At 38.1% G+C, this 24,927-nt stretch overlaps 2 protein-coding genes across 2 annotated transcripts in view; both read right to left on the bottom strand.

The window, feature by feature from the left end:
* Positions 1–461: 461 nt before the first annotated feature.
* LOC125247191 (cytosolic 5'-nucleotidase 3-like) overlaps positions 462–24,927 on the bottom strand; it is a 60,101-nt gene continuing 35,635 nt past the window's right edge. The window contains exons 3-4 of the mRNA XM_048158410.1: positions 1,981–2,050; positions 462–711 (exon numbers count right to left, since the gene is read on the bottom strand). Of these exons, the coding sequence (XP_048014367.1) occupies positions 653–711; positions 1,981–2,050 (129 nt within the window). The 3' untranslated portion in view covers positions 462–652. The remainder of the gene's footprint in view (positions 712–1,980; positions 2,051–24,927) is intronic.
* Positions 2,057–8,998, bottom strand: LOC125247190 (zinc finger BED domain-containing protein 4-like). The gene is made up of 2 exons (XM_048158409.1): positions 4,786–8,998; positions 2,057–4,662 (listed from the first exon to the last, which is right to left on the bottom strand). The coding sequence occupies exons 1-2, from the start codon at positions 5,209–5,211 to the stop codon at positions 4,222–4,224; spliced, it is 867 nt and encodes a 288-aa protein (XP_048014366.1). The 5' UTR covers positions 5,212–8,998; the 3' UTR covers positions 2,057–4,221.

The following is a 24,927-nucleotide window of genomic DNA, read 5'->3' as shown; positions in this document are numbered from 1 at the left end:
ATTTACAAATATCACTAAAATATCATATCATCATAGATCATGTCAGTTATTATTGCTCCATCTGCCATTTTTCGCTATTGTTCTTGCTTGCTTACCTAGTCTGATGATTCAGCTGTGCACAGATCCAGACGTTAATACTGCCTGCCCTTGTCTAATGGCTTGAACATGAGCTGGCATATGCAAATATTGGGGGCATACATATTAATGATCCCGACAGTTACGTAACAGTCGGTGTTATGTTGAGATTCGCCTGTTCTTCGAAGGTCTTTTAAACAAATTATATTTATATAAGGAGGAGGAAACAATGGTGTTTGAGACTCACTGTATGTCATTTCCATGTACTGAACTCTTGTTATTTCACTATGCCAAGATAAATTCAATTTTTAATTCTAGGGCACCTTTAATTTGTGTTCTGAAGATGAACAAACATCTTATAGATTTTTTAAAAAGATGAGTAAATAATGACAATTTTTATTTTTGTGTGCTATCCCTTTAATAAATGCATATAGTTTGCCTTGAATGTGCCTTTAACAAATATTGAAGAAATTCAACTTTCAAACATTTCAAATCAAAAACAGTTTTGACTTTTTTTATTTTATTTATTTATTTTTATTTTTTATTTTTTGCTCAAAATGTTCATTTTGGAAAAGATTTACTTTCTCACCTTGGCTATGCAGTCTTCACTGATCAGTTTACTATCTTCCAATATATCTGAAAGCAAATAAGTTATTATTCATTTTAACAACAGAAGAGAAATCCATTTATTCACTTATTCATTTTTTTAAAGGTTATTTGCAGCATTTAGTGTTCAATACCATTAATGTTGGATTTTATTTATTAATAAAAAAAATCAAAATAATATAAATGACAAAATAATAATGTAATAATATTAATAATATAAATGAGACAAGACAGTGAAAAAAAAACTGTCCTGAGCAAAATTTGTCACTATGACTTGCAGCCTTAATCTAGCACACTTAATTTTTTATCACTTAACCATATATTTGGAGCAACTGAGAGATGCACGTGACAATAATTTGCTTAGCTAAAAACATTTTTGCATGTCAAAGTAAATTTTCTGAGATTGTGCATTAGTAATAGTGATGTGAAAAGTACATATTTTTAAAAATAGAAAATAGAATGCATTCCCCACATTTTTCAAACAGTTGGATGGATCACAACAAAGTAATCACAGGAGTAAAAATGTGTGGCCAAAGACATTTGTCTGTATGGCTTTAGTACAAGTGGTTAAAAATTATTAATTTAAAGAGACAACTTTACATATAGTGTTTTACTGAACAAACAGTTTAACAGCTAAAGCAGCATGCTGTCTGAAAGCAGACCATTTATTATTCATTTTAACAACAGAAGAGAAATTCATGCAACATGTAATGCTTTAACACGTATTCATTTTCTAAAGGTTATTTACAGCGTTTAGTGTTCAACACCATTAATGTTAGATTTGACATATATTTATAAAAAATATCAACATATAAATGAGAAATTTTACTTAAATATAATTAATAAACAGTGCAGACAAGACAGTGAAACAAAAAAACTGTCCTGAGCAAAATTTGCCACTATGTAAAGTCTTGCAACCTTAATCTAGCATACTTTGCTTAATTTTTATCACTTAACCATATATTTAGAGTGAGTAAGAGATGCACATGTGATAAGAATTTTGCTAAGCTAAAAAAAAATTTGCATGTCAAAGTAAATTTACTGGGATCGTGCATTAGTAATAGGGATGTGAAAAGTACATATTTTTAAAATAGGATGCATTTTTTTCCCACATTTTTCAAACAGTAGGATGGAGCCAAACAGAATAAACACAGGAGTAAAAATGTGTGGCCAAAGACAGTTTTCATCAATAAATAAGAAAACAATTCTAAAACTACTCAACCTCACAAATTGACTAGTTGACTGTTAGACAACTACCCCAGCAACACTAAAGCAATTTTTAGTGATTGATGTACTCACTATGGCAGGTAGGACAGCGTTTGCCATTGTAGGAGAACCTGGTAAGAGTCATATCAAAATCTGAGATCACCTAAAACATAAACAACAAAAATTCATCAAATGTCATTACATGACACCATCCAAGCACTGTACTCAATAACGCATCTGAATTGTAATGAGAATTCATTTCAATCTAAAGACATACAAAGTTTTTTTTTATCTTTAAAAGGTCTAAGCCTCTCAGACAGTGGTTCTCAAGTTCAGCTTTTAAAACACAAAATAAGAAAAGGGCCAAAACTTTCATTGTGAGACTCTTACTTGAGACAATACTTGGAGGTTTACTACCTATGTTTTGCTAGTTCTTTAATGGTTGTCCAAATTGAAGTGTCACTGAACATAAAAATAGAAAATACTCCATTTCAACCACAAAACAATAATAAAATAATAATAATTATTATTATTATTTTATTCTTAATAATTTATGTTATTCTAATCTTACTAATTAATACTTGGTATTCTTACTGAGGGAAAAAAATCTCTGAGGGTAAAGAAAACCATTCTTGTGAAAGTAAACTTCACAAGCCCTGATGAAAAGAAGACATTATTGCTAGTGAGAAATCTTTCATTTAAAACATTGGACATACTTTGAATATAATATACTTTTTTTATAATAATTTTTATGAAATTATTGAAAATGATTACTGAAAGTGAACCTGTTCTCCTGTCACTTCAAAAATGGATGGAAAGAGAGACTTGCTCTAAAGCAAAAATTATTAAAAATTTTTTTTTAAAAAAAGTACAGTAGCGATAAAGAGGTGAAAAGGATGAAAAATGACCTTACAAATTGGTTATTTCAAAATCAGAATAAACCGACTATTTGTCATGACGATTCCAGTAACAGACAATGAAAGAGTAGCAATATTAATGGGGGAGCTACTGTTATTTTATTATTTTGCCCTCCCATGTGAAGAATGAGGTTTGTATAGCTTAGATAGTTTATATATAAGTATCACAGTGTTGTTTCCAGCAAGGATAGAATTGAGGCTGGATCTAAATGCAGCAGTATACTTTAACAATAAATCAAAACAACAAACACACAGGAGTAGAACAACCACTATACACAGATGAGAACGGACAACTGAGAACACCGACTGAGGGCTATATAAATACACTGGTTAACTAAGGGAGGAAACAAGAGACAGGTGGGGCAAAAATCAATCAATCAATCAATAAGTAAGCATGGAAACAAAAGAGAAACACAGGAAACACAGATATTAATTAAAAGTCCAAGAAAATGAAAACTTAAACTAGACTGCATGTAACAATTAGGGCTGTTTCGAATGCCATTTTTTGAGCTTCGAAGCCTAGTGGGCAATCAATATCGAATATTCGAAGCTTCGGTGGGTGGGGCTAAATATATAATAATAGTGTCGGTTTGCATTTGTATCATCTTTCACAACTTCACGTTTCACTCTTCGGCATCGTAAATGTGTTGCGGCAGACCCAGTGGAGTGCAGTGTTGCAATATGATCAGGTGGCACACATTCTTTAAATATTAATAAACATTTAATAATCTTTTAAATAGAACAGTTTCCGGTACGCATTACACGGGCAGGTTTATGCTCCGAAAACGGACAGTGCACAAGTGATACAAAACACAAAGTCTGTTGAGAGCAAGAACTTTAATAAGGTATTAATAATGAACATTTCTTTAAAACAAATGAATCCCAAAACAGAAATTAAATTAGTAACACACAGTGATTTCAACGAACTGTAATAAATAAAGAACACGGTAGCATGCTTATAAACAGTTGAATAAGAATAAATGAACTGTTTTTAAAATGACACAAAATGTAATATCTATTACAATTAGTTTTATTCTATATAAGGGATTTATTTTGTCTTATTCTGACTTTTTGTTAATTTAAATCTTTAAAATGCGCGATGCTTTTATTGAAAGCATGTTGCGGTGTTTTTTTTATTTATTATTATTAGCCTGCAGTTCGTTGAACTACATTCATTTATTATTCGTAAATGTAATAATTACTGACACCGTAACGGGTTGGCTATTTAAATTTAAAGTAATTGTAATAAATTTTATTCACTCCCTTATATAGAATAAACTGTAATAGGTTAAATAGAACAAGGCAATGTTAGCCTAGCTAGACAGCTCACATTTCAATGACAAAAATATTTAGGCTCTTTCAAACACTTAGCCTATATAAATCGCAACCCAGTGGTTGGAAACTATTGTGAAACTACCTATACTCGTTTCATGTTGTGTGCGAGGAAGATGAGTTTGTCCACATTTTCTGGTAAAAGGGAACTTCGGGTCTTGTTGACGATGTAGCCAGCTTTTGAGAAAATGCGCTCTGATGGAGTTGAAGTGGCCGGAACGCAAAGAAGGTGTTTGGCTGCAAATGCCAGTTTAGGGTAGCGGTCACTGTTTTGCTTCCACCATGCCAGTGGGCCCGACTGTAATTTAGAAGCATCTCTCAAATACTGCTCCATCTCTGTCTTTGCGCTGTCTCCGCGTTCTTCTTCCTCTTCGTCATCAGCCTGCATCAGCATTGAAATCTCCTGCTGTTTTTTTTTGGCGGGTGGTGGTGGCGCATCCGTCTCCTCTTCTCCGTGGCTTGCTGACAGCTCTTCTCCCTTGCGAACGATCTGTTGCTGATGCAGATGTTCAGCTAGTCTGACAACCTAAACAAATAGCATTTTCTTAGTCTAATCTATGCGTAGCGCACACAATAATCTTAGTGGCATAATCACAATACATTTTAATTATTTACTATTATATAGTAGTAATAAAAATATAAGTCTAACCTCAATGTATACCAGGTCCTCCTCCTCATCCTCAAGGAATTTAAGGTGCTTAAATCTCACGTCTAGTGCTGAAGAAAGGAGATAGATGCTGGTGGGTTCCAAATTTAACAGTTCCCATCTGCTGTCGATCTCCTTGACAAGGGTATTCTTCATTTCTCTGATGGCAGGGCTGTCATCCTCTTCTGGTGACAGGTGGCGTTTCTTCAGGTTAAAGAGCATTGGCACTGTTGCTGACAACGACAAGTTTGCCTCCTGTGATAGTAGTTCTGTGAGTGTGAGCAGGGGCCCAAGTAATTCTGATGTCTCTTGTGCCAGTTTCCACTGGTCTCCTGTCAAGTCAAGGGTGCGATTTCCTTTCTTAGTGATGCTGGGATCTGACAAAACAGCTGTCACTGGCCATCGCTGCTCCACCAGTCGGTTAAGCATTTCATACGTAGAGTTCCAACGAGTAGCAACATCTTGAATGAGTTTGTGTTGTACAACGTTCTGCTGCGTTTGTTTCTCTTTCAAAGCAGCTGTAGCCTTGGCACTTTTTTGAAGTGCCCTACGAGATTCCTGGCAGCTGAAACTGTGCGACGGATTCGGTCCAGTTTCAGAGCTTCATTTATGCATAGTTGCAGCGTGTGTCCTGAGCAGCAGACCCCTTGAACGGTTCCCCATTTCTCCGGTTCTTTATTCAGCGTCTCGGTGCACAGCTTCATATTGCTGGCATTGTCGTGAACAACGGCTATCCGCTTGTAATTTGGAATTGCGAATGCATCTGCCGCGTCTCCAAGCTGTTGTGCAATGTTGACTCCTGTATGGCTTGACTCAAATGCTTTGGTTTCCAAAACGAAGGCAGAGAGTTCCCACTCCTGAGGCCGTAGCTTTTTCAACGAGAGCATAAATTTGGCCTCGCAGATCGCTGTATTTAAGAGACAGGGTGTTTGAAATACTGGAACGGTTTGGGACAGTGTAGTCTGGCTCCATTATCTTCATTAATTTTCTGAAGCCTTCGCCTTCAACTACATTAACGGGCCTCATATCCATAGCGACAAACTCCACTATGGCATCTGTTATCTCTCTCTTTCTTTTCTCTGTTAACGGTTTTCGGAATTGCAGGATCTGCTGTGAAGTTTTGGGTTTTGTTGAGCATGTTGATGGCTGCGATACCTGTGGATGTACCTATAAACAAATTATTATTAGCCTGTGCTGCTGTATGTTTTTAAATAGTGTCGTATTTGCAATTAGCCTATTTATCATAGCAAATTAAGCGCATAAAAGCAGTTTTTTTTTTTTGTTGTTGCGTGCTACTTACAGAACTCAGGTGATTTTTCAAACTTGTGGTGCTGTTGTGGTAGGCCAGTTTCAAATCGCATATTTGACACACTGCCTTTGTCTTGTCATCCTCACTTAATTTAAAGTGCTCCCAAACAGCTGAGGTCTTGGGCATTTTGTACCTATTCAGTATGAGATGAAATAAATCACTACGTTCGCCAACGGGCGGTTCAAGCATGAGTGAGAATGAGTCCGCGACGGAAGTCACGTGTTGAAAAAAAAAAAAAGAATATTCGAATCTCAAAACTGAAAATCGAATGCCACCCCACCGAATGAATATTCGAATATTCGATTATTCTAGTACAGCCCTAGTAACAATAAGACTGCAATGATAAATTATTCCATTTCTCTGTTTAGAAGCATGTTGCGATGATCAGCCACATTGATATTTTTTAGTGCCTTTTGAAATGTAATATTCAAAAAAAAAAAAATAGGAAGGACAATTGTTAAGTATGATTAAATGGAGAGAGAAATCACTTTTGAATTAAAAAAAAACAATGAATGATTTTGTTCTGTGACGCATGTATGCTGTTTGTATTAACACAATATCAATATTGAGGAGGACACGTCCACAATATTTGATATTCTTGATGCTTCTCTGCTACACAGAAGGAGGGTTTTACTGTTCTCAAAACCTGACCATTCATTCCAGCAAGATGCTTAATTTTTAAGGGTGAAAGAGTGTGAGATATAAGATACAATTAAGCATTTAACATCTGACAACTGTTTTACGATAGAAATGTTAAATGACCAACAGTAATCAAATGATACAAATTACTCAACTTTTTTTTTTTTCACCTTTTGTCACTTTGAATTTAAAATATATAATTTACATGATTCATGAAATTCGTAATTGAATGTGACAAGAAAAGAAACATTAACTGAGCCATTTCTGGCATATTAGGCAAACTAATGAGTGAATGTCGTCGCCATATTTGGGGGGAAAAAACATTAGCATGGAGGGGGCACATAATTCTGTCTTGCATATCTCCTTAAAAGCTGTTCATGGTACCCCTGCTTTAGTACTGCTTTAAAAAGCATAATTTCAGTTAGAGAGAGGGGGGAAAAAAAGCTTTTGGCTTGTCTCCTGAGGGCCACAATAGGGAACAATGAGCAAAATAATAATGCACTGCATTAAAGGTGGACTCGGTAGAATTTCAAATACACTGTTTGGAAGTTAGTTGGGCAGACGCCAACAACAAATGCGTAACCAATCAGCATTAGGGGGCGTATGATGGTCAAGGAGAGAGAACGAGCAAGAGGGAGATTTGAAAAGAAGAAGAAAAAAAACTGCAGAACAAGAGAGCTCAAAAGAGCTCAAAATAATATAACTGGAATGAAGTTTTATGACACTGCAAGCACTTTAGGACCCACGTTTATATTAGAAAAGCTTTCCAGCGCTGGAGAGAGGCTAAGTGGGAAGGCCTGAAAACAGACGTGGAGGCTGCTTTGATCCCACTTCTCATGTGAGTAACACGGTTTTGATTGTCTGGAGCTGCTGTGCTGTTTGCGACTAACAAAGAATGCTTTGTATTTACTCTTGTATACTGTACGTTCATTTCACTTCCTTGTCGTTTGCTCATCAACTGCGCTTTACTTTTCGTGAAGCATTTTGTTGTGTGTCAGCTATGATAAACAGACACCCACTCGCATTGCATATGTAACAGTGCACACTGTCGACTGCTAGAGAATGCGGTGTTTAGTGTCATTGTTAGTGCACACACCTCGTATGCCTGCAGCGATTGGGCCGCGGTTCGAGACCAACTCGGAGCAGGGTGGTTGGGATTGGAGTGTGAGTTTTGGAGGCGAACAATTAAGAGAGGGGTGGGTTTGTTTGGGTTGATTTCAAATATCAGCAATGTTGATTTCAAATATCAGCAATGTCCAACAGCGCTGTTCAAAATCTACTTACCGCACCTTTAAATTGTTTATTCAAAGCAATAAAATAACATGACTGTCTTTAAAAAAAGTGCATAATGTTTGACCGTTCATAATTCAAATAATTTATTAAATTGTATAAACAATGAACAAAAAAGCATCATGTATTTATGCATAGTTTAATAGAAAGAGCCGAAGCGCCGATCACACCAAATACTTTTTTTTTCTGTGTGTTTAAAAACATGAGATGCAGTGAAATGGGGGGAAAAACCCCCACAAAGGATCAGGATATTTCAACAAGGGAGCTAATGTGAAGGCTTGTTTCAGGCCTGCGGAGGTCACAAAGGCGGTCTTCCACTGGTCATTCCGGATCTGGATTAGGTTTAGGCGCTGCGTAGGTGTAACTTGCTGAAAATTGTTGCTCAACACAATTGGCTGTTTCCATCCAGCTATTTTTATGCGCATTTGGGATATTGCATAAAAGAAAACATGCACATAAACTAAGATGTAAACACATTTACTAAATAAATCAGTCGATGTGCTACTAAAAAAAAAACATGTGACTGCCTCAACAGTGGATGTGATTGGATAAATGTTGGTTTGATCATTCTGAAATGTCTAAGCCAAAGTCTGTCATCAGAATGATTTGGTTTAATTCCTTCCCAGAAACATCTGGAAAGGTGGGACGTGATGGGTATTTGCTTGAAGATGGTCTACTTTGTTCCATCTTTGTTGCTTGAAGATGGTCTACTTTGTTGGAATGGGATCATACATAAAGATGCTTTGTTAGAACCTAAAACTCAGAAAGTTCTTTGAATCCATTTTGCAATGGGCTCATCAAGGATTTGCTGTTCATACCAGGGTCCGAAAATGTCTGGCCGGATTATGCAACAGTTTTATTGGGCTAGGGCAGTGGTTCTCAAACTTTTTAGCGTGGAGTACCCCCTGAAGGGATTCCCATCCTTCTGCGTACCCCCTCTCTTCCATTTCGACTGCAGTCACACCTTTTCCATTAAGGGAGAATATTTGCCCCCTAAATTGATTTTCCAGTGCATATTTTTACGTTTATGAATAACTTTATAAAATAAATAATGTTTTAAATAAAAAATGTTTAATAGAGAAATATGCAATGATGGTAAAACAAAGTGATACTTTTAAATATTAAACTAAAACTGCCAGTAGGTGGCAGCAAGTCACTGTTTTTATGAGTGAGTCATAGAGTCATTCATTCTGTAACAAAGCAAGTGGCTGTGAATGAATCATTGAATCACTGACTCTCACGATTCGTTCAACGCCGCATTCGTGTGTTGTAGGCTAGTTCTGCTCTGGTTTTCATTAGAAATATTTTTTCGTTGCAAAATAGAGTAAATACTGACAGTACTGTGTTTAAAATGTACATTTTGTTTTTTGACCTGTTGTATAATAATGTCACGTTTGCAGTCATGTGGATATTTGGGTACAATTGCATTCTCCCTCGTTATCAACATTAAATACAAGAACTCACACAAGGTATGTTTTTGTATCGAAGTAAGTTTGAGTCTTAAATTGATATAAATCCACTATCTGTGTCTATATTTGTTCTCCATGCAAGTGCTAAATCCCCACTTTTACAAAGGTGTGTTGGAAATCTCAGAAGCATAGACCAGGAGACTTTGGGATCTCTTGAAGCATAAGTTACTCTTTATTGAGAAACACGCTGTGCGTCGCTGTGGTCATCCAAAATCTAACTAAGGCAGTGACTTGGTAGTTCATATACATTCAAGGGGGAGGGATACATAGAGTAGAGGTGTGGACAATCTTAACAAAGCATGCAAATGAAATACAGGAATCAGCCCATTCCCTACATTTCCCAGCCATGATCTAATCAGCATAACTGTGTCATTCAAATGCAAAGGTGCTAATCCAATCAGTCTGGCAGTATCACCTATACCTTTACATTATCATAGAGACAAAAGCACTGCTGTATCTTGAGCTTGTCCTGCCAAATGGTCAGGATGTAGGATCCGCAGATTTTAAACAGATTCTTAAATTTGTAATTCCACAGTTCCCCCTTTGAGAGTTCTAATAACTCTCACATAATACAAATTTAAACCTTCTTAAATCCCTTCTATAACATATGTTAACAAACATAAGTCCCATCTTCCAGTCATGCAACTTGTAACAGTTACAGGCACATACATCTTATTCTGTGTCGTGTCCAACATTTACATACGTGTTGTTCTTTAACTTGAGTATACTGTTGACACACATATACAACGCAGGGTGGTAACATGTTGTATAAACTACATGATGACACAGAAAACCATGTAGCATAAGCGTGGAAGTCCTAAAAGTCCATGGCGCCTGAATAGCTGTGGAATCTGTTCCCTGTAGAGTCCATTTCCATGTTTGTCCCAAGATGATTCTTTGTCGTTGTGCAACTCCGAGTTGCTCAGATGACTCCGTCATCATGAAGGTTGTTCACGGATATCTGAGGTGATGCTTTACACCAGGTGCTGCTAATGAGACGTCATGGCATATTCAGGTATGCACACAAGAAAACAAAGAGACAGCAGACCAGCAGTATTCATGCAGAGACTTTAGTATGTTAGACCTCTGATGATCGTATAGTTTTTGTGTCTAACTCTGATCATCATAAACTTCAAGTGATCGTATAGTGGTTTTGTTCTTCTTTTTCTTAACCTAGTCTTAATCAATTTGACACCTATAGACCAGTAAGGTGGGGATAAACTGAGATGGGGAAACCTATGAGGAAGTCTTCACCACAGCGTTGACCCCCGAGGCCTTATGCACTTCGGTTCTTCCCTGGGCTCCTCACTGGTCTGTGTGTCCTATTCTCTCCCTGTAGTTCGTTTGCAAACTTTACTGTGCTACATCTCCAACTTCCATTGAAACATCAGTCATAGCAGACATCACAACCCATAGAGGAGTGAATGGAGTGTGCTGTAGCATACATTTAAGGCTGTGAGTGTACTTAACCTGTGTCCCCAAATGGTGGAAGTGATAGTCAACTTTCTTTTGTTCAGAATGAGTCTTTCAGCTTTCTTGTAAATGACTGGGGAAATTAAGCACTCACAGCCCAAATGGTTAGCATGTCAGCAAGCTGCTGCTCCAAGAGTTTGGAGAAGAGGGGAGGGGCAGTTTCAATGTAGCAAGTAGACTGAGTATGAGCTGAGTAAAGCTGTTCATTTCTTTTAATGTCTTTTTGTTTTTCCTACACTCTTTCATCTAATGTCCAGGTTTACCACAGTAATGACAAGTGCCTTCTCTCTTAGGACATTTACGTTTCTGTCGATTCTCTGTGTTGACCTTAAAGGATGCTGCTGCAATTTTTACTCTTGTCTTGACATCAGAGTCTCTTTCCCAAACAGCTAACCTATTAAAGTTGTTTTGCAGAGTTCCATTGGACCATGTGAGGTCTAAGAAAGGCAATGCATTTTTGTATTCTGATGAGAGCCCATCAAACCACATGCGGACCAGTGGTCCATTATCCTCTAACACCTTATCTGGAGTGTCAGCTATTCCACTGTATGCTGCAGCTAACTGACAAAATCTTTCAGTGTACTCACTTACAGTTTCATCCTTCGTCTGTACACAACTAGTGATCTTTGACCAGTCTACTTTTGGTCCAACAAGGTTCTGTAACACTCTCAGAACTCCTTCTCTCAATTCACCTTTGCTGGAATTCTGAAACTCAGAATTATTTACAGCACTTTCAAAATCATTGAATTCTGACTCTTTCAGGATTTGTGACATTAGCTGGGTGACTTCAGCTAGGGACATATCATAGAGCTTCATTTTTCTGGACAACTCTGTCCTAAACTCAGAAAAGTTTCTATGCACTGATGGCAAATTCTCAGCAATTCTTTCTATGTCTTCAGGAGCTATAGCGGTACTGACTGCTTGTAACTGCAGTATGGGGGTTACAGATGGAACTGTGTCAACCCCTTTTGCCCTACTCTGAGCCTTTTGTCTCACTCCACACACTTCAACTGCATTTACATCTTTATCCATCAATCCAGTATTGCTATTATCCTCAAGTCTACAGAAAGACTGTAAGTCAGGATAGCTTTCATCTGACTGCTGGTCTTTTGAGTCACTTTTGGTTAATGCTTTGTTACGACCCAACTTCTGAGTGAGACGAGACACTCGAGTGTGCAACTGTTTGTTCTGCTCTTCTAACTTAGTAATACGTTGGATTTGTTCTTGTGCAATGGATAGAGTAAATTCTCTGTGGCAGCAGATAATGCCCTTAATATTTTTCTTCTGAATACAAGCACCAAGTACCTTTTTGCATTCTTCAATAGACCAAACTTTTTCTGGATGAATCCCAAATTTCTTTGTCAAATCCAGTCTGACTGACTCAGTCACTATTGAGTCCATGTGCTTTCCTAACAATGATTTGAACTCACTATCTGTCCATAAAGGGGTAGCTAGTCCACCTTTCTCAGTTGTTGGAATTAGTCTAGCGTTCTTTCTCAACATTGTGTAATGTCTTTCTGGCACAACAATACACTTCAACACTTCCCTGACAGAGCAGAGGTTAACCTAGTTAATACACATCATAATGTATTACCTACCACCAACCTTCTCTGGTGAGCAGAGTAGAATCAACTTGCTAGCACACTGTAACAATTGTAACCTTCCCTAAATTAACAGAGGATGAACTCTCTTCTCTAGCAAAGTAGAGTATGGCTATTCTGTTAACACACCACCTTCCCTGATTAAACAGAGGATAACACAAATTATTAGCACGTAATGCTAATCTTCTCTACCTGAACAGAGGCTAAACTTCATCTCTAAAAGAACATTTTTAGAGGATAACTTAGTTAACCAAACCCTACAGCTGTCTGTTAACTCTTCTCTGACGGCGCAGAGGATAACACATTAGTATTGGTCTTAATGGTTCTTTTGGATAGAGTATCACTCACCAACCCTTGGGTGCACAGGAAAATTCAGCCTGGATCTTCTTTTGGATCAGATCTCTGTTGTGCTTGAAGTTCCAATCTGGATTGAGGTGAGAAGCTCTATCCGGGTCACGGCACCAAAACTGTTGGAAATCTCAGAAGCATAGACCAGGAGACTTTGGGATCTCTTGAAGCATAAGTTACTCTTTATTGAGAAACACGCTGTGCGTCGCTGTGGTCATCCAAAATCTAACTAAGGCAGTGACTTGGTAGTTCATATACATTCAAGGGGGAGGGATACATAGAGTAGAGGTGTGGACAATCTAAACAAAGCATGCAAATGAAATACAGGAATCAGCCCATTCCCTACATTTCCCAGCCATGATCTAATCAGCATAACTGTGTCATTCAAATGCAAAGGTGCTAATCCAATCAGTCTGGCAGTATCACCTATACCTTTACATTATCATAGAGACAAAAGCACTGCTGTATCTTGAGCTTGTCCTGCCAAATGGTCAGGATGTAGGATCCGCAGATTTTAAACAGATTCTTAAATTTGTAATTCCACAGGTGCATTGTCGAGAACGGCAGTAATTTAGCGCGATTTAAGGCAGCAGACTGCACGCAATCTATCATATCCATGCTGCTTGTGTGGATGCAGTCATTTTAGACTGCAAAACATGAGGTAATTTGATTAAATGTAATGGATTTACGGCATTTTGCCAGTTAGAAATACATGCTCTGTTTTAATATTATTTTAAGGTATGGTAGAGTTAAATGAACTACTCCGCATTTTGTCGTATCCCAGTTTGAAACACTGGGCTAGGGTAAAACGACATGTGGCTAAGTTGGACGATGACATCACTGTTTTCTCCAGAGCCGATGTATAGATAAATAAACTAAATTAATAACTAATGATTTTTACAAAAGGAATGAATCAATACTGAATTTACTTAAACTGGACAATGACACCATTTTCTTCTAGAGCTGCTGTGCAGCCAAATTATTTACCAGTTATCACTGACTACGTTTACATGGACAGCAGTAATCCGATATTAATACGATTAAGACAATACTCTAATTAAGAAAGGACCATGTAAACAGCAATGTTTTATTACCTTAATACGACTAAAGTCATACTCGAAGTAAACACAAATCGAATTAAGACAGGTGGAGTATTCCTATTTTAGTCGCATTATTGGAGTGCATTATAGACATGTACACACCTTAATCACACTATTAACGTCATGTGGGAGTTTTCGCCACATTTTGACACAGGACACATAATACACGCACAGCAGTGGTCAACCGTTTTGACGGCAAACAAGAGAGCAAGCGTCAAGCAAGAAGCCACAAATCAAATTCCTCTCACCTCATCTCTCATCCAGTACACCTCTGAGTTTGTCGCAGTGCGGTGGCATGAATAAATGTTGCCGAATTAAAGTACAGGAGTTGCTAGTGAATTTGTATCCACCGTTGTCTATTTACAGAGCCCCACATATGAGAGGGAAAATAAATAGTAGCCTAAGCTAAATCGTGCGAATGATTTACTAATTTGTTCTCTCAATTTATAAATCATGCGCATAATTTATAAATCTAGGGAACGAATTAATAAATCGTGCGCACAATTTATTTATTTTTTCTTGCATGTCATGTGCGGGGCTCCGTCTCTATTTGCATGTATTGCATGTTAAATAATTAACTGCACTTGAAGCTTTCATAAGATTAAAATTGAAACACCCAAAACTGTATAGCCTATGGCACGAACTGTGTGGTGATATTTGAAATTCTGTAGAGAACGTCGGACAGCGTGCCGTGGGGACGCAATGACGTTTGCCATTAATCGATCTATGTACTATAACATGTAAAATGGGAACATGAAAGGAATATTCTAAAAGCAACTCATGTAAACACCTTAATCATAATATTGTCTTATTCAGAATAAGGTCAATAATTAGATAACTGCTGTCCATGTAAACGTAGTCACTGTAAAGCTGCTTTGACACAATCTGCATTGTAAAAAGCGCTATAAAAAATAAAGGTGACTTGACTAAGTATACGAACTTGCTATATGTGCAAGATTACCAGTAAGCCAAATCAGAAAGTACCAGTTGCTCCATTACAGCCTATTCCTATTGTTTACAATTCTTCTGACCATTTGATCATTGGCTGCACCAGTGTCACCCATTCATTGACTGCGCCCTTGCCAGTCTAGGACTGATCATGATTATCTTCTTACCATCATGTGCTAGACTACTCATTATCCTGGAGCTTACCCATTAAGGTATATCACTACCAAATATGTACTGAAAGCCCTCACTTACTTAGTTTATATTCAGCTGGTCATTTTTATGCATTCGTTTGCAAGCAAAGTTAGTAAAAGCAGGGAAGCAAATAGATATGTTCATGCAGGCAACAGAAACACATCAGAAATCCACCAATTTCAGTTTTTTTTTTTTTTTTTTAATCGTCACCGTAACACATATTTTAATCATCAAGTGTTCTAAAATAGAAGCAAATAACGTATGAGAGTATACATACAATATACATAATCTATTTTCAAAGTTATGGCCGTTGTATAGATAATTAAAGATGGCCGTCTTTAACTCCAACTTTATTTAGTAGCGCCTTTTTTATTTTTTTATTTAACCAGGTAAGTCAACTGAGAACCAGTTCTCATTTACAATGACAACCTGGCCAAGAGGCAGCATAAAAAGCAAGTACAGCAAGTTACAGCAGCAGATTTCCAGTCCCTCAGGAGAACACCAGTATGGACTGAGAGATTAAAAATGCAAGTGATAGGTGCTGCAATAATTGAAGTTCACATGTTCCACTCTGTCTCAGAGTGCACATACAGAAAGCCATTTTAGGAACAGAGCAAGTTCTCTTTTGTGCTTTTAATAACTCTATATAATGTCAAGCGCATCCCCTTTTACGAAAGTCACGTTACTGATTTACACCTTATGTTTGGACCTTTAAGGAGGAAAGAAAGTGCACAGCTGAAAAAAAAAGGAATCAGGCACAATTTTAATATCTCGATATAATTTTATCTCGATTAACGTATTTTTACATAATTGTTGGAAGCCAAAATCGAAAACTCATAATCAAAACTCAATTTCAATTACTCGCACAGCCCTACATCAGCTGTAGATCACTCCACAAGCAGGTTCTGGAACAACACCATTGTCTGACGACACTTCTCCCCAATGGTTTGCCAATTGTGGATTGAGTGTATGGGCAATTCCAGCGTTATGGACGTGACATCTGCAGTCAAAACTTGAAATATAAATTCTTAGAGAATGCATTTAATACCAACATATTGAACTGTCTGTTTAGATATTCATAGTCCCTTTATTAAAGAAGTCCAGACATTAGAAAAATGTCAGTCTATACAATCGTTTTATATTTTAGATAAGGGAAATAAACATGCGTTACGCATGACGTGACAAAAAAGGCACCAAGTTTTAGATGTCAACATATTTTTTAGGAATTCTGTGAATTACACTGCGTGAACCAAAAGTAATACTGCCCACCGAATGAAGAAGGGTTGGCTCTCCACAGAACATAAAATATTAATTTTATTTTATTTTTCGTGTTTGCATTTATGAGGAAAAAACAACGTTACTGATGTGACCGCTCTGCAACCGGCACAGAAGACTGTTTTAAAACTTTCACATAGACCTCAAACAGGAATTTAAACTATCACATGTTGATATTTGGAATACCAGTATGGTAAGACTGCAGAAATAATCAACTTTATACTTAACTTTATACCCTTTAGGTTTATTGCAAGTGGTTATGGAATATTTCTCATGTTAACAAGTGTGTGCATTGTTCAAGAATCAACTGAGACCATGATTTTCCTGCTTTTCCTGCTTTTACTGCTTGCTAAAATACATGAACAAATATTAAAGTTTATCATAAAGCAGTTTAAAATCGCAGGTTTTCCCCACAGTTAGGTGAACCAATTGACACTATTGTCACTCGCAATTATGTCAGTTTTGTGTTTTGTGTCTAAATGATTACACGGTTTTCGGCTAGTTTGCGCAGTTTAAAGCAAAGTCTTGAGTCAAAATTATCACTTTTTTTTCCATGTCAAAATGATTGCTTTATTATTATTATTATTATTATTATTATTATTATTATTATTATTATTATTATTTTGTCAGCTTGATCGCAGGATTCTGATCAATAGGCTATTCATGTTTTAACCAAAAGTTAAAAACGCGACATCCCGAGGGAAGTGTCCTATGACACAAATGCTCTTCTGTAAGTTGTACTGTAATATAATCCTAACTTCTTATGTTCATATTTAGTTCTGTAACTGGTAAAGAGGAAATGTGTGCTTGATCTGCTGCTTACACTGAGGCGCCGCAGTAATTGTCACGCAACGTATTAAAGTGCAACATCTATTGTTTCAATTTTGTTATAAAATTGACTGAATTTGAAAGTTGACACTTTTTTTTTTTTCGGATTAAAACTAACAAAGCACAAAGATTATTGCGATTACTGGATATGTTCTGATATATACGGTAAGCCTGAAACAGATCACAGCCAATATAAAGAAGCAAAGTCATATGCATAGGATTTACAGGGTTCCCACTCTAAGCCAAATGTCAAATTCCCTGACTTTCACTGACTAAAAAGCTGAATTTCCATGACCTATAATGATGAACGGAAAAACAGGCCGCTGTTGTGCTGAGCACTGAGCAGACAAAAATCAGCCACAGACAGTATTTTAAATCCATCCATTTGCAAGCTTTATTTACTTGTTCACAGACATTTTTAGTACAAAACTAAGTTAAATTCATACACCATTAAATGCTCTTTGAAATTTTTCTGTACTATTTCTACAGAAATTAATTTAGTTTTTATACTTTCAGGGGTTAAACGCTTTAGAGGATTTTGTTTCTCATCAAGTTCATCATTCAGTCTTTAGATTTCTTCACATTTAGTTTTTACAGACCATCTTAGACTGTTTGACACTAGGCTATTTCTGTAAAATGGTTGTTATGATTATTTAAGTCTGAAATAAATAATTATTTAATAATTAAGTCCCATAATATTCTTCCTTCAGAAGTAATGTTGGTAGTATATCCAATGTGCATTTATTAATTTATTCATATTTATTCATTCTATCATGGTGAATAAACGAAGATAACGGCTACACACAACCAATTTGAAAATTCTGTGCGACTCCCAGTAGGGGGCGAAATGCGACAATCATACAGTAAAAAGGCGGCTTACCCTGTCCTTTTTTACTTACCATGTCCTAACCAGACTTCACAAAGCTACAAGATGACAAAATCAATCATAAATCACAGCCAATCATAACAATATTTGGGTGGGCTCTATTCGCAGCTAAACACGAAAACCAAATGAAATTAAACCATAAAACGTCACAGGTTACGTATGTAACCATGGTTCCCTGAGAAACAGGGAACGAGACTCTGCGCTTGAAACACTTTGGGGAACTTTTGTGACCCGATGTCTGAAAGCCAACTATCCAACAACTCCAATCTCTACTGGCCGGTGACAGCCTATGACGTAATAAGGCGTGACCCGGAAGTATAAAAGGAGCGCCTGGAAAACAAACAGTATCTATCGTTCTATCGTCTTGAGGGATTGTTCTGCAGGCAGGCAGCCCGAAGCATGGCATGGAAACGCAGAGTCTCGTTCCCTGTTTCTCAGGAAACCATGGTTACATACGTAAACTGAGACGTTCCCTTTCGAAAGGGAACTCGTTCTGCGTTTGAAAGGCTTTGGGGAACGATATACCCATGCCACCATGCTGAAGGAGAGTGCATGCCAAAAGATGGCTAGACAAACGTCAAGCAGTTTCGAATGAAATGCCAGATAGCAACTCACCCTCGGGTCACACAAAGGCTGTCAGTGACAGCATTCCCTAAGGCCAACAGCCCAAGCTAAGCCTCAAAGAGGCCTTCCGTAGAAAGCCTACCAAGGCTGCTAAAGGCATCTGGGACCAACTTTCCCGAGGAAAAGTGGTCCCTTAAAGGGAATGTGGCCAGGGCACCGAAAGGAGCCGCGGCCAGTCACTAGAGGGGAACAAAGTCACCCTCAATGCCACCAGGGACGCCGACCTGGTCTGATGTAGGACAAACTTAGTCTTGGCCAACCCTGTCTGAATACAGAATCTCCATAACGCATCCTGGGGCTGATCCTCAATGGAAGGCCTCATGGAAACCTTCACCAATGATCAGCTTAGGGAGCTAAGCCCTATTACACAAGCAACCCTAGCAGGTGTAAGATCAACAGATCCTCATATACTTTGATCTCCTGAGATATGGACAGCACAAACACATACAGCCAAACACATACAAACCAATGCAAATTCTGATTGTAAGTTCATGCCCCACATTGGGGGATGTTTTGTCTTGGTCTGAGTATTTAAAGAAATGTTGCAAAAGGCTCAGGGCGACTCTGTATTCAGATGGAGCCCACATTGCTGAGTGTCCAGGACACTCAGAAATGTGCATGTCAGGTATGCATCTTACTCTATTTCTGAGCATTTGATGTTTTGTATTAATCATCTTTGAATTGATTATGTAATTGGCATGATACATTTACCTGACTAATAAATTGTCACATTTGACTTTATTCTGATTTACTCTGAAATTATTGACTTTAGTAGATTCCGATGTATCCACTGTTACCGCAAATCTGTGTCAGGTTAGTAACAGACTAAAGTCCAGTTGAGTGGAGCATAGGGCACACTAACTGTGATTTTAGAGCTCCGACTAACGCTTGGCATTAGTTCAAGTGTACTTAGACTGTAAAGGCTAAAAAGGGAATTCCGTTTAGGGCAACAAATGTTGATTGACCAACCTAAATAGGGTGAGCCTTACCTCTGTTTATTGTAACATTACTCTAGCTAAGTGTACATGGGAAACCATGGCATAACCAAACCAAAGCTACTATAAGAGAAGTAATATTGGTCGGCTTATCTGTAGTAGTGGTTATGACCCCTGACTAGAGTTAGTGTTACTTTAATTCAAGTGTATACAGTTCTATGGGGACTAAATCAAATACTTTTAGAGAAAGCAAGCATGAGAGCGGCACTCTATTAGTATAGTCAATTACCTCTGTCTAGTGACCAAGACTGGCGAGTTTGTGATCGTGGGCCCGCATATTAATGAATGGCCAGTGCGAGGACCCTGTGCGACACTGAGAACCGAATGAACGAGTACAGTAAGAGTAAAGAGTTAAATAGAATATTCAAATGTAAAGCCAAATTATTATACAAATGACCAATAATCAATTGACATTCTAAACTAAATTCGAGGTCATAACATGGAGTCAGATAAAAGATTATTTGGAATTAAACTACTTTGCCACGCTGAAAAGACGGAACGCTCAAGAAACCTTCCTCACCCGGTGGGAAACCGCCATTGGGCCGATTGGGCGGGCCTTACACAGGGAAGTACAAAGCCCGACCTAACAGGTAGACCATACTGTGGGCACATAACCATGGAGGCCAGAAAGGGCCTACATCATAATAGTAGTTCTATGTGAAGTAAGACTCCCATAAGCTAGAGTGCTTGACACAACAGTGGGACATTCAATTCAACACCTTGAACACCTATCAGACTTCAGTATACTCAGACTGTAAAGTGCCCACATAACAGTCCACCTAACACAATCCAACAAGCAGTGCACTCAGTAAAAGGAACCTTTTTTACTCTTTAAAACAAAAAGAGTACAGCACACGCCATCACACACTAAGGAAGGCCCCAAGAAGGGCCTATGACCTCAGCAGACACATGGCGTCAGCTCGTGGCAGTGTTTCAAGCACCAGGAAGGACAAATAACCGAACCATAAGGAGGTCAAATTATCACCTGGGGCCCTGGCCAACCAGAAATGTACTCAATAAAACACTTGAAACTCTCTCAGCGAGAGGAGTACACTATTACATACACCAGTATGTTGAAAAAGGTGGCCCAGAGGGCCTAATACCTGCAAAACATACGAGCATCCTGGAGAGCTGAACTCAGCTGAATGCTATAAACCCTTGTATTGAGGGGAGTATAATCCGCTCATCCTAGGATCTACTCAGTGCTTGATTATTTGCACTGAGGAGGCTGTGCGCTAGAGAACCCTGATACAGCGGAGCACAAACCAGCCTGGGGCTGATCCTCAAAGGGAGGCCTCGTAGAAGCCTTCACCAATGATCAGCTTAGTACTACTCATGATAGTAGTTCTATGTGGAGTAAGACTCACATAAGCTAGAGTACTTTGTCACAACAGTAGGACATTCAATGGTGGCCTGCGAAGGCCACCTTGAACACCTATCTTGCTGGAAGCAAGAAACATGACTTCAGTATACAGCAAAATGAGACTGTGAAGTGCCCACATAACAGTCCACCTAACACAATCCAACAAGCAGTGTACTCAGTAAGAAGGAACCCTTTTTACTCTTTAAAACAAGAGGAGTACAACATACGCCATCCCAGAGTCAAGTCAAGTCAAGTCACCTTTATTTATATAGCGCTTTTTACAATGCAGATTGTGTCAAAGCAGCTTTACATTGATAACTGGTACATAATTTTTGCTGCACAGCAGCTCTTCAAGAATAGTGTCAATGCAGGCAGATCAAAGCACTGTTGAATAAATGTCAAGAATACTGTTCAATATCAAATGTCAAGCCAAATATCAAGGGACCTAATACCTGATACCTGTAAGACATACAGCGTTAGTCTAATGGCCACATAGAAACTGGTATCCTGAGGGCCACCTTGAACCCCTGTCTTGCTGGAAGCTTACTTAGTAACTTACTTAGTTACTTAGTAACAGTAGTTAAACTGTAAAGTGCCCACATGACAATCCACCTAACACAATCCAATGAGCAATGTACTTGGTAAAAGCATCCTACCAGCATGTCAGCTAAAAAGGAGGCCTTATGGGGCCTACAAGTTCAGCAACAAGTGGCGTTCAGCCCATTTGAAACATATAAACACAAACTGTGCCAACATGTAAACTAAAAAGGAGGCCTATTAGGGCCTACCATTTCAGTGGCACGTGGCGCCAGCTTGTGAATGTAAAATTTATGTGAGCAAACCATGATCACCTAACAACAGCACTTGAAAAACACAAGCTGCTAACTAGAAAGAGGCTAAAGATATAAGAGCCTACATTTCAAGTTATAAGCAATATGGCTGTTATCAAAGATCACTAAAGGGAGCTAATAGAAACCAGACTGCAAAAGCAGTTCTAACACTACCCTGAGTATGCAATCCAACAGGTGATGCACTCAGTGACACAAATAAACCCTAACTGGGGAATATTAAAATAGTCACCAATCTCTCTAAATAGAGGCTAATATCAAAAAGACCTGCTATTATGAGAACAGGTGCTAACCTGTGGCAGTATAAGTAAGCGCACATACAAATGTATGTAACTCAAAGAAAAACACAATGCTTTGAAATGCATGCTATCCTAATAGGATAAACATTCTTTCCAAACAGATTTGCAAATCTGTATTGAGCCCTAGAGGATGGAGGCTAAAAAGCTAGCGCTTCCGTCAACTCAAACTTGAATGGAAAATCAAGTGGCTCAGAGGAAAAAATTTCTCTCATGGCATGAAAAGTTCTATAACGTGAGGCCTAGCATACACTAATAACTTATCTACGCAAAGATAAGGGCCTACCACCTGAGAAAAACGGCACCAGGGAGTCTGAAAACAGTCTACAACCTTAGCTGTTAACTCACCAATTGCACCTACATAAACAAGGGGACAATGGGCATACAGCCTAACAACTCCCTCAGGGGAAGGCCAGAACTAGGAACTATACCACCTGACAAGGGATAGTATAACATATAACACACCTAATCTAGCTCTAGCCTGGCAGCTAAGCTAGGGGCCTTCTTACAGGGCCACAAGCCTAGTGAAGCCTGGGCTTCACCTCCAAATCTCATGGATAAGAGAAAGAAAGCGAAGCTCACAGCAAACAATGTCAGGCGGCCGATTAAGGCCGACCTAAACATACACATTAACTGAAGTGACGAGTGCTAACTCAAACTACTCTAGAAAACAGCAGATGAGAAACTACTAAAAACAACAGGTGGCTAAGAGGCAGCCATTTTGTGGCCTGCACAATATATATTCTAGCCAGCCTATCAACTTCAATTTGTGTTTTTTTGTTTTTCTATAGCATTAAACCTCAAATGTCAACTATATATTGGTTTGGTTTCTTCTTTGAATAATAATAATAACAATAATAATAATAAGAAGAAAGAAAAGTCAACATATGCATGGTATAATAATAGGGGCTTTTGCTACCAGTGTGGTTCTCCAAGAACTAATGTTCCCCTAGGGCCTGAAGTGACGTAAACTGCGCTTGTTGTTGTTACTTTATTTTGACGGCGCTGAGAAAAGTTCAGGCAGATCCTGAGCACACAGTGCTCACATTCTCCATCTTCATTAGTTTACAACCTGTTTAACAGTCCTGTTTAATACATTATTAGATAGAACTGTTACACAAAGAAAGAAGACAGTATATGAAAAAGTATTAGCTTTTGCAGTGTTGTTGATGGTCAATGTTGCTAGCTTAGCAGAAATACATAATCATGTTTCGCTTGGTCAAAGTCGCCCCTGGATTTTCTCCTTAGCATACGGTTCAGAGGTCCATCTATCACTGTTTTCCATGTTTGTAGAGTTAGTTTGTGGAGTAAATATATAGGCTGTGTGTACACGCTTTTTAAAAATGGCGGGTGCTGGGGTTTCGCGTACTTTTACATTCTGAAGTAGTCGTAATTCGCCTCTAACAACGTGACATGCTCATAACACACCTATTAAACACGCAGAAAAATTTAAGTGGATATTTTTCCTTGTAATCGCACCTTTAATCGATTACAAAATCGTGGCATCCGTAATCGTAGTCGTGATTAGAAATTTGATTAATTGTGCAGCCCTAGTTCAAATCATACTTACATATAAATCACAAGTTCAGTATGGAGTAAGGCAAAGCTCAGTACTAGGACCGTCGCTGTTCACTTTGTACATGGGAGATATCATTGGGAAGCATGGCATTAGTTTTCACTGTAACGCTGATGATACTCAGCTCTATATTTCTTCGCGCCCTGACGAATCATACCAATTACAAAATTAATGGAACGCTGATATAAAAAAATTGAATGATCAGAAATTTCCTACAACATATTTCTGAAAAAAAAAAACAGATTCTAATTATTGGACCAAAAACCTCTGCATGTAATAACATAGAATACTGTCTAACACTTGATGGCTGCTCTGTCAAGTCTTCATCATCAGTTAGGAACCTGGGTGTGCTCTTTGATACCAATCTTTCATTTGAAAGCCACATTTCTAGCATCTGTAAAACCACATTCTTCCATCTTAAAAATATATCTAAATTAGGACATATGCTGTCAATGACAAATGCAGAACAGTTAGTTCAGTGGTTGCCCTGCACGCCTAATAAACAAACTCCAGCCAGTCCAAAACGCAGCAGCTAGAGCTCTTACTAGAACCAGGAAGTATGACCATATTAGCCTGGTTCTGTCACAGTATTGTGACTGTATTGGCTCTCTATTAAACATCATATTTTAAAATCTTGCTTTACTTTCAAAGCACTAAATGGTTTAGCTCCCGAGTACTTAAGTGAGCTCTTAACACATTATAGTGCTTCACGTTTATTGCGATCTCAAAATTTTGGCCAGTTGATAATATCTAGAATATCAAAATCAACTGCAGGTGGTAGATGCTTTTCTTTTTTTAGCACCTAAACTTTGGAACAGTCTTCCTAGTATACATTCCTGGCATACACCCAACACATTATCTACTTCTATAATTCAAATCATGTAAATTGTTAGGCTGCATAAATTAGGTCAGCCGGAACCATAAGAAGAATGGCATCTACGCTAATATTAGTCTCTCTCTGTTTATTCTGAGGTTTACCGTATTTTACCAGATCCAGGCCGTATCCAAAATAATCTCTTTCCATTTCTCTTCCTATTATCATTGTGAAGCAGCTTTGAAACAATCTGTATTGTAAAAAAAAAAAA

The sequence above is a fragment of the Megalobrama amblycephala genome, linkage group LG15 (assembly GCF_018812025.1).
Source record: "Megalobrama amblycephala isolate DHTTF-2021 linkage group LG15, ASM1881202v1, whole genome shotgun sequence".
Taxonomy (NCBI): Eukaryota; Metazoa; Chordata; class Actinopteri; order Cypriniformes; family Xenocyprididae; genus Megalobrama; species Megalobrama amblycephala.
The sequence above is the reverse complement of the archived record's forward strand: the minus strand, read 5'-3'. Positions and strand labels throughout refer to the sequence as shown.

Bases quoted from the DNA above. Each gene is read 5' to 3' on its own strand.
- LOC125247190 (XM_048158409.1), bottom strand. From the start codon at position 5,211: ATGCTTAACCGACTGGTGGAGCAGCGATGGCCAGTGACAGCTGTTTTG. The intron at 4,663-4,785 runs GTTAGACTTATA...CTATTTGTTTAG, and splicing joins AGGACCTGGTATACATTGAG to GTTGTCAGACTAGCTGAACA.